This window comes from Protomyctophum parallelum, assembly GCF_964188405.1.
Source record: "Protomyctophum parallelum genome assembly, chromosome: 10".
NCBI classification, from domain to species: Eukaryota; Metazoa; Chordata; class Actinopteri; order Myctophiformes; family Myctophidae; genus Protomyctophum; species Protomyctophum parallelum.
Window position 1 is genome coordinate 33738569 of NC_139704.1, and position 10696 is coordinate 33749264.

Sequence of the window (10696 nt, forward strand, 5' to 3'; positions counted from 1 at the left end):
TCGGCCCCACCCTCTACACCCTCTACATGCTCCCCCAACTACCTCGGGGCTGTCCCACTCCCCCCCCCGTCCACACTAACCACCTGCCTTGAGGAGTTAACCCATTCTGGGCGGTCACCCATTTTGGTGTTAGCATCATGTTATGCTTTAGCTATTGAAAAATAGCAGATCTACAAGCTCATATTGCGCCACCGAGTGGCGCGATACGAGCTTGTAGGTCTGCTATTTTTGAAAAATCGAAGAACGACAGAGGCCATTCTATTATTCGGCACCCCACACCAGGTCAAATCATCCCCCAATAACCAGCATCACCTACTCCACCCAGGACCTCCTACTCTCACCTTTAAGTCACCAACTTGGGTGTAAAAATGACCCCCCCCCCCCCCCCCCACACCTGACCTTCGACCCTCATATTAAACACCTCTGCAAAACCCCCGTTCTTTTACCTCCGTAACATAGCAAGACTCCGTCCCATACTCGCCCTGCCAGATGCAGAAAAACTAATTTGTTACCTCTGTATTATAGCCTCGATACCCAGGCTTTCATTTCGTCTACGGCGAAAAATGAAAGCCTGGATTTACGCATGGGCTGCACTGGCCTTAAAAGTGGGAGTCAACCCTTTCCGCGCAGGCGTCGCTCCAAATGACGTGACGTCAGAGCTCAGAGAGGTGTGCACCCCTCAAAATAACACCGTGAGGAAATCACTACCAGTGGAACTTCAAACGAGGCAATGCGAGGAAAATGAGGAGAACGGCTGAAGAACCCACCAAACCGTCTAAGAAGAAAACCAACGTGTGCCAACTCTGTGGAAATCACTCCACTACGTGATAAAACGGGGCTGACGGACAGATCGGTGAACCAATCAGGGTGTGCGCACATCTGAGCCGCGACCCTCCCATCTAGGCCAGAAAGGTCTAGCGTTAGCTCAGGCTACCTCTGCATTACCTCTGCAAAAAACGAATTCGCCTTCGTCTCCTCAAGGCTCGACTATACTGCTTAGTTTTAGTTCGTTTTAGTTTTTTTTCCCTATAGCAAGAGCATCCAGAAGCTCCAGTACATCCAGAACAGTGCTGCTATAGGATCCTGATGAAATATGAACATATCACGCCCATACGCCCATTTCCATACACTGGGCTCCTTCAGGATAGAATACAGGGTCATACAATCAGTGCATCCACAGCTTCCTATAACCTAAAGGAACTCCTTGAACCTCCAACCTCCACCCGCTAACCCTCCGCTCTGGCACTTCAAACACACTCAAATGCAAAAAGACTAAGTAAGCTCGGCACCATGGGGGGCTGGAGCCTTCTGCTCAGCTGCTCCTCGGGCTGTGGAATGCCCTCCTCCCCGACCACCTGAGAGCACCACGGTCCGTGGACACTTTTTAAAAGGGGACTAAAGACCTTCCTCTTAACCCATTTAGGCCTGACGTCGAAATTTAAAAGAACGTTCGCTCTGAAAGAATATATATTCAAAGATTTGTGCCTCATTTTTAAGATTTTTCAAAAATAGCAGACCTACAAGCTCTTGGCGCACCACTCGGTGGCGCGCTATGAGCTTGTAGATCTGCTATTTTTCAATAGCTAAAGTATAACATAATGCTTAGTTAAAAGTTAAAACACCAAAAGGAACCCCGCCGGTTAAGACATTTGCCTATATTTGGACCTTTTAGATCAGGGGTGCCCAAAAGGTACATCGGTACCAGTAGATCACAAAGGCTGTGCAGGTAGATCAACATGGCATGCCCTAAAAATATATTATTTAAATGTAAAAAATAAATGCAACTTGTATTAAGACAGGGCCTGTTAGCTGAAAGCCACAACGCAATACTTTGTTTTCAAGTATTGCATCACAAACGTCAGTAGCATGACAAAGTTATATGCAAGAAACCCTACCAATTCAAAATGTTCCCTCCAATTCCAAGTGCATTAGTCTTATACTGTATGTAATGCCCTCGCCACTATTCCAAAGCCCACTCAGAGACATTGTTTAACTATTTTCAGCAATTGGATAATAATTTTTGGATGGGTATAGATCTAGTTGAGCTTGTCATTTTGAAAGTAGCTCTCAAGTAAATAAAAGTGTGGGCATCTCTGTTTTAGATGCCCCATGTGTGCTTTTTAACCCTTTAGCTTATAGGTACACCACAGATTGCATTAATTGTTTTTTTTATTCTCTCTTGTCCTTTTATTTTCATTTTCTGCTTTGTAAGCACTTTGAGATTCGGTTCAAATGTAAAAGTGACAAACCTCCGGCGCGAGATCAACTTTAAAATAAGCATTTGTTTTTGTTCAAAAAGAAGGAAGAAGGAAAAAAAAGTCTTAGAAGTCCTCGGCATTTCTTTCCGTTTCAGAGCGTTCTATTATAAGGCTGAGAATTATTTTTTACAAGCTTGACCCGTCAAAACTTCAAAAGTGACCCCCCCTCCTCCTCCGCCGCCACAGCACTCTTTCCCATCACACCGGCTTCGCTCGCCGCGCCGACCACGATCTGTTTTGTTCTCCTCCTCCTGTCCTTCTCCCTATATAGCATCTTTTCTTCCTTCGCCCGTTTCCTGTATATACCCCCTTGTCTCACAACACTCCTTCAACTCACCCACTCCCCGCCCGACACCTCTCCCTCCGGCCTCGTCTCTCTCCCTTTCAACCATTACTGCCTGCTCCCATCAACCCTGACCCACCCCGCGCAGCGCAGCGGCACACACACACACACACACACACACACTGTCGCTGTCCCCGCCGTACCCATGCTTTAACAACAGAGCCTCAAAGCATCTTATCATTGCACTGCCACGAGAGAGAGAGATAGAATGAGAGAGAGAGAGAGAGAGAGCGAGGGAGCGAAACGGAGGCCGTCGATCAACATAAAGAGGTTTTCAGACAGCAAATAAGGAGCACCTTCACCGGCTGAGCGTTGTCGCCGTAAATCTCTCTCTCTCTCTCTCTCCGTTTCCCTGCTCATGGAAAGCCTATTGCTCAGGACCAGGGGATGTGTTGAGGGGTTGTTACATGGCGGCTTGTGTGAACTATGATCCTGTGCTACATATGCTTCTTGCCCCTGATGGCTTCAGGCTGTGCTTCTATACTCGCCAGGGCAGGCACATTAAAGGCCTGTGTGACAGTTACGGGTGATGTGGAAGCTTTTTTTTCCTTTTCTCCCTGGCTTTCTGGCTACACACAGAGTGTAGAACTGTGTAGAAACTGTGTAAGAGAACTGTGTAGTAATGGCAGACGTGTGGTGGGCCTCGGAGGACGTAATGCACAGCCTTTAAATTATGCTCTCGTAATAGTGACTCAGACATTTTCTGGCAACGGTAAAAAAAACAACTCATAATCTTTTAGATGACACAGCAGAGTCACGCCAGAATATACCGTCACACTTTTTTGGGTACGTGACCTGCCGTTTGACAAACTAATAATTTTAAGCAATTCAGGCTGTTTGCATTAGAACTGCTGATATAACAGAAAGGGAGAAAAGTTACCTTCTCCTGAACAAAGGATGGAAAATGTCGGTCTGTGTTGTTTTGAAGATGGAGCGTATACAGAGCACGTTTCTTTGGTTCAACATGCTATTCGTTGGCTCACATTTAACAACTAAAACGTGCCTCGTTGTGGTGCCTTCATGTGTCAAACCTTCAAACAGGCAACACTGTAAGGCCATAAGCAATAAGGGAATAACATCGCCATCTAGAGGCCACTAGTAGCACTGTCGTCATGCAAAAAATGAACAGCAATGTACTTAGTCTTCCTCTCCCACACTTGTGCGCGCGTGGTCTGATTCATTCTATTAAAGTGGATTGCAACAGACAGATGGGGAAAAAGTCAGACAACACAGTCGTGACAACTACCGACATCTGGGGGGGGGGGGGAATCAACTAGAAAATAACAGAAATGCGCAGGCCTATGAACCATCTGAATGAATCATAATGTGCACCGTTTAAACTGGCAGGGTGCACTCAGAACCATAGCACCCCGTGAAGGGCGCTCACAGCTGGCATTTGAAGGTTGTCGGGGTGAGGGAGGAAAATGAGGGGAGAGAGAGAGAGAGAGAGAGAGAGAGAGAGAGAGGGTGGACATGTGGGTACAGTACACACACACGCACACGCACACACGCACACGCACACACACGACACGACACGACACGACACGACACGACACACGACACAGAAGAATCTTCACTGAGCGCATGCACAGCTTGAAGCAATATGAAAGCCATAGCCCAGCGGCAACATGGCCAAGGCCATGTGTCAATACGTGTATAACGCCGCTGCACTGCGGAGAGTACAGCCGCTCGTCCTTACCTATGATGGGCGCCAGGCGGAAGATGTCCGACAGGCGGCTGTTGACGGGCTCGTACGGCGAGTCCTCCAGGAAGTCATTGCCTGAGAGAGAACATCACAGGTCAAAGCAATGACACGGATAAACAGACGGGACGGATCCACGGTGAAATCCTCAAGAGTTAACCCATTTAGGCCTGACGTCTTCTGAAAGAATATATATTCACGATTTTTCTAAAATAGCAGACCTACAAGCTCGTAGCACGCCACTCGGTGACGTGCTATGAGCTTGTAGGTCTGCTATTTTTCAATAGCTAAAGTATAACATAATGCTTAGTTAAAACACCAAAAGGGGTTCCCGCCCAGAATGGGTTTTAAATTAACCGAGTTTGTTTTTACCGTGTGTGTAGACGCAGATGAATAGAAACAGAAAGCAGAAAAACTGCATATGAATATTTATGTTTCATCTCTACATGGAGTGGAGGGGGGGGAAGGGGCGAGGGGATAAACAGAGTTGTGAACTCATTGTTGTGTGTCCATTGTTTATCATCCCATCCCGCTCACATTGGCCTGCATGTGACAGGGTGTATTCGGGTCAGTCAATATCCTCAGCAGCACACAGCCCTGCACGCCTGATTAGGCAGGTTGGTCAGCTGTGTTGCACAACTGGATGTCGACTCTGCGGCCTGGACGCGGTTTAGGAACCATAGCACACCCCCCCGTCCACCCCACCCAACTACAACCAGCCCATTAAGATGGCATGGCCGAGCACTAATAATAAGGACCTTGCATGCGCCATTACCTTCAAAGGAAATGAAGTGGGAAGTTAAAAAAAAAAAAAGCAGCATCTCGCCTCCCTGGGACGTCCATCACAGGGTTGAAATGTGAATGATTGTTGACTTATGGGAAATGTTGTATAAGCTTTAATGCTGTTTTATAGTGTTAGAACTTTGCACCTGTTGTGACATGGAGCTGTTTTACAATTAGTAGTGCCTATATTCCCTGCCGGGCGCATACGTTGGTACGACGTCCGACACATGCGTGGCTGCAGGTTAAGAAGACTCACCCATGGCTCACGGACATGCGTTGCCGGTTAAGACACATGTGTGGCTTCCTTGTGAGGTTTAGGGTTATAGGTAAGGGGGTATAGGGTGTCGGACTAATGCCTGTCGGGACTGTCAGCGAGTCGGAAACCAAACACATGCATCATGCACCCGACTCCTCTCCAACCTTTATATATATATATATATACCTTGCAATGTCTGATAGATTCCCCAGTAGATGCGCAGGCAGTTCTTCTCCTTCTTCATGCCCCGTTTACACCGGCAGTTGTACAGCGGGCTCTGCTTGAGCGCGTCTATGGCGCTCCGGCACTCGTCCTTGGCCTCCAGGCCGGCCACCGTCATGCTGAAGTTGCTCTCCGCCTTGCCGCCCGCCACGCATTGCCTCATGGTGCGGTACTTGGTGCTGCAGGCCGTCTCCTTCAGGCACCGCTCGCTGGCCTTCACGCAGTCCAGCCTCATGCTGTCGTCGGAGGACCCGGCGAGCACATTCTGCTCCGCATTGGACAGCAGCACGTCTGGAAATTATACATTAAAAAAAAATATATATATACAAAATAAATAAATAATAATAATAAGGAATCATAATAGCAGCTGTCTTTCATTTTGTTTACGGTAAACATACAGACATTTAACACTTAAAGCTGCTTTTATATAGGGATTAATGGAGGATCAGGGGCAGCCTATATTGGGGCCAGGGCAACATGAAAGTCATCGAAGGGGGAAAGAATATATTCCATACTCAATATTCGTGGATTTTTAGAACAATATGTAATCAGCAAACAATTTGATTTGCTCATTCAACGATATGGGTTACAGAGTTGAACAAAAGTTCGGGACGGTTTAAACTAAAGCGTCACCGCGGAGCAGCCAGAGAAAACATGCAATGAAAGCTGCAGGGGTGTCGTTGTAAACTTGTATTTTTTGTTTCACAAATCCCCTCGAAGACATAGCGTATAGTCCAGTCACAATAATATGCGTATAATAGGATTGCTTATATGGAATGGACTGCACTCAGAACATTTATTTTAAGCCCATCTATATAAACTTACCTAAAAGAGGTAGAAGGACATAGAGAGTTGCGAAGATCATCGTCTTTCTATCCATGTAAAACAACAGCGTTGTTGAAATTTTGCAAAAACAAAAGAACGACCCTAACGGTAATTTAATTCCCAAGGTACTTCCACTGTATTGAAATCCATTGGAAAAACAGCGGGGCTGCTGTGCTGCGCGCTCCGCCGGACGGTAGACAGAAGAGATCCGGCTCGCTTCATATACGAGATAACAATATTCCACCTCCCAAAAAGTGATCCCGAATACTCCAGATTGTCTCTGGTGTATTAATACCGGGGCTGACTCGGCTTGTTCTAAATGGGGGTCCTTTCTAAATCAACGCGAGGAGACAAAGGCGAGGGGATTAGAGCAAATGGGGCGCGTGTGTGTGTCCTCGAACTCCAGCCAGTGCAGTCAGTGTGAGATGCTGCTCTCTCTCTCTCTCTCTCTCTCTCTCTCTCTCTCTCGGTGCGTCTGTGCGCATACAGAGCGCCACTGGAACACCACCGCACTCTGCGCACTCAGCAGGAGGACTCAGCCACGGCACGGTGGCCAGTGCCGGGTTGTATTCCAGCAGCCTGCAGTTCAGTTCGCATGCATTCTGAAAATCTGAATCTAATGTTAAAAGTAGTAACGTTTCCATTTATACTGACCGTCTATCGTCGCAACTACTCTAGTCTAGTCCCTTGATGTGATGTTTGTTTGTATGTTTATTATGCGTGGGCTTGGATTTCAGTATAATTGCCCACAACAGGGACTGTGCGGACAGAGGGGTAATGCGTTTGGGAATAAGGTCGCTATTAACGTTTGATTTAATTTGACATTTCGTGTATAATTAAATATGGAGTTTTCGATTAATTCTACTGGACTGTTTTTGTATTTAGCCCCCGCCATTCACACGCACGCGCGCACACACACACACACACACACACACACACACACCTCTACTACAGTCAACACAACACAATTCCCTGATAACAAGTTAATGCAGTGCTCATGGTCAAAGTGCGCAATCATGGAAGCTGCCAACTATAATGTCTTACCCGTAATAGGCTATAATTTAAACTCGTCCGCTGACACGTGCAAATTATAGGCTGTGCACAAAACTTGTTAGGCTATATAGTGTGCACTGACTGCACACAGTATTTCTGCAGCTATGAAACGTTTTTACACGGGCAAATTAGCATATCAGTTAAGAGGCACAAAACCTAATAAGCTTTCACAAAGCTAATCGAGTGCGACCCTTATTTCCTAATCCGCGGCGGGGGCTTGGGCATGGCAGAGGAGATGAACCTGAACAACACACTATTTGAAACAGACTACTATTTGAATGTATACTGCTATCCATCTGGCAAACCTGTTGTTACTGAATGTAGTGTGTCTAGTAGTGGCCCGGAGTAGCCTACCCTACATGGTCCACCACACACAGTGCAAAGAGAGGATAAACGTGGTGGGCATGAGTGACTATCGCCATCTACCGGTTGTATAAAAATACAGCCCAGTTTCTTTAAAATAAGTGTTAACTGTAGTAGGATTAGGAACCTGTTATCCTTGTGCGTTACTACTAATATAATAACCTAACCAATAACCATACAGTCCAGTGCAGCTGCATTCGTTTTCTTGGACTAATGTATCAGTTATTTTGATATCCACCACAACAGCAATATAGATCTTCTTTCTGAGCTGAAGTTTAATCGTTTGATAAAGAATAATAATATGAGCACATATTTAAAATGTAAATGCAACATGGCTTCCATGCACTTGTCCCTTGTATTTTTTCAACATAATAGTAGTTGTTATGCTATTTAGTGTTACTTGTACGGTATGTGATGGAATTGTGTCCAACAAGAGTTTTATGTGTCAACAGCCAAATTAGATTGTATGTATAGGCCTACACATATTTGGCAAAAAACCCCCCCACAATTTATCTATTAACTAGACCTGTACATGCCTGTTGCAGTCGGCCACCAGCCTACTTGGGAACGATGCAACTTGGGAACCTAATGATATACGTTGCCATAACACCCGTTTTTACTGTCAGCCGGTGTCCCACATGGAGATCTGTGTGGTCAAATGCGGAAGTGCAACCGAGCGCTCAATGTTAAAGCCCAGCTGCACGGGGTTTCCCGGTCATGAATCCACGGGTCCGCCTGCAGTCCCTCCTCTTACCACTAGGGCCCAGCGCTTCAACGTTGAAGAGCCTCACTGGGGCCTTGGCAGAGCCTGATTGGTTGAGCCTCAATTGGCTGAGGCAGAGGCTGGAAATTGCACAGGTGAAAGGAGTTGGCCTCATTAGGCCCGCTGGCAGAGCCTGGCCCAGGTGAAAGGAGTTGGCCTCATTAGGCCCATTGGCAGAGCCTGGCCCAGGTGAAAGGAGTTGGCCTCATTAGGCCCACTGGCAGAGCCTGGCCCAGGTGAAAGGAGTTGGCCTCATTAGGCCCACTGGCAGAGCCTGGCCCAGGTGAAAGGAGTTGGCCTCATTAGGCCCACTGGCAGAGCCTGACCAGAGCCTTTTGAGGTGGTTCTGGAGAACCGCGGGTCTGACCAACTCGATACCTGGCACTGCACTCCCTGTGGGGGTGCAGTGCCCTGACAAAATGATGTCAGGGCAGGAGATTTCTGTATCCGTCTTTATTCCTATTATGAGTTCTGTGTCAGGCATGCCTGGGCAGGGGCCCGGTCCAGAGCCCCGGGCAGAGGCCTTTTTGGGGTGGTTCTGGACAACCGTGGGTCCGACCGACTCGACACCAGGCACTGCACTCCCTGTGGGGGGTGTGGAACGCGTGTGTCGAATTTGAAGTTGGTGGGGCGAACGGTTCGGTGCGCGCGCATGGATTTTAACAGTACACGCACACACACACACACACAGACAGAGACTTATGGAGTTCTTGTTCAGGCATACCCGCCATCTATTAGCCAATTTATCATTCTGTTGAGTCAGAAGTGATGTCAGCGGTATCCCCTTTTATGCCCATTATGGTTTATGGAGTCTGGCCCAGGCAGAGGCCTTTTGTGGCGATATGGAGTCTGGCCCGGGCAGAGGCCTTTTCTGGACAATCGTGGGTCCGACCGACTCGACACCGGGCACTGCACTCCCTGCGGGGATGTGGAACGCATGTGTCGAATTTGAAGTAGGTGGGGCGAACGGTTCTCGAGTTACGTGGATTACAGACGTACAGAGACAGTGCATTTATAGTTAAGTTGTAGGCTGTGTGCACCAATCCGTGTAAGATATAATACATTTCATACAGTACATAATACTATTTGCTAAATGGCCATACTTTTAAGTTGTGCGGTAGATGTAAGCTCCTTGTGTAAATCATCTGTCCAGAGATGAGAAATAGCTGTAGCCAGTCTTTACAATGTGAATATAAATATATTTCATTCTCAAAGTTCCACGAGATGCATGGCTAGAATTGCCCACCACCGACTGCTACTGAATTATTTCACAAGTGCATATAAATTCAACAAACATAAAACATTTAATAGGACTATACAGTACTGAGTAGATGAAGCAACATGTTCTGTAAGCCATGCATTGATTGACTGGCGCTAACCCACTTGGTTAAACAATGTCAATGAGCTTTTCTCTGCATTCAAACCATTGACTGTGCTCACAATCAATCAAGAATCAATCAAGAATACCAGTAAATTAGCATTGCCTACTCAGTGGGGGGAAGAGAGAGGGGGGTGGGGGGGGGGGGGGGAGTGAAAATGAAAATGAAGTGAGAATGACATTCTACAAATTAGGCATTTTCCAATGTGGCTTACCAGTGCAAAGATTAGAGTAAATGGTATGAACTTTAGTCAAAAACAAAATGGGTAGATGGGCCTGTAAATAGAGTGAATAGAAAAACAATCATGAAAAGAGTGCTAATGGGTGAGTCCGAAAATATGAGTTTTCAGAAGAAAAAAAATCAGACGATGTGGATTGGGGAGTGAGTCTCAGTCTGCAGACCGATGGAGGGAGGCCATTCCACGGAGCCAGAACGGAAGCACCTAGCGAGGGTGTTTTAGGGAAGGGACAGCCGCCACATCTACGCGTGCGCGCGCGCGTGCGTGTGCGTGGAGATCATGTCCTGAAGGTAAAGAGACAAATGGGGAGGGAAGGATAGAGATAGAAAGAACAACAATAGGCCAGGCAATCTAGCCCATTTTAGACCCAAAAGTCAGACTAATTAAAAGAGAATTTTTTTCAACAGATATCATTTCTATGAGGTGTCTAGAATAACATACTAAAAGTCCTAAGAAATCCTAGATGCGGAAATATGTTTAATTCTCATCAATTCAAGATGTGTGCTAATAC

General features: G+C 46.7%; 1 protein-coding gene across 1 annotated transcript in view; it reads right to left on the reverse strand.

Annotated features, from left to right (window-relative positions):
- gfra1a (gdnf family receptor alpha 1a) overlaps nucleotides 1–6719 on the reverse strand; it is a 148870-nt gene extending 142151 nt beyond the window's left edge. Inside the window, exons 1-3 of the mRNA XM_083775331.1 lie at nucleotides 6390–6719; nucleotides 5529–5855; nucleotides 4301–4381 (exon numbers count right to left, since the gene is read on the reverse strand). Coding sequence (XP_083631457.1) covers nucleotides 4301–4381; nucleotides 5529–5855; nucleotides 6390–6444 — 463 coding nt within the window. The 5' untranslated portion in view covers nucleotides 6445–6719. The remainder of the gene's footprint in view (nucleotides 1–4300; nucleotides 4382–5528; nucleotides 5856–6389) is intronic.
- Nucleotides 6720–10696: the final 3977 nt, after the last annotated feature.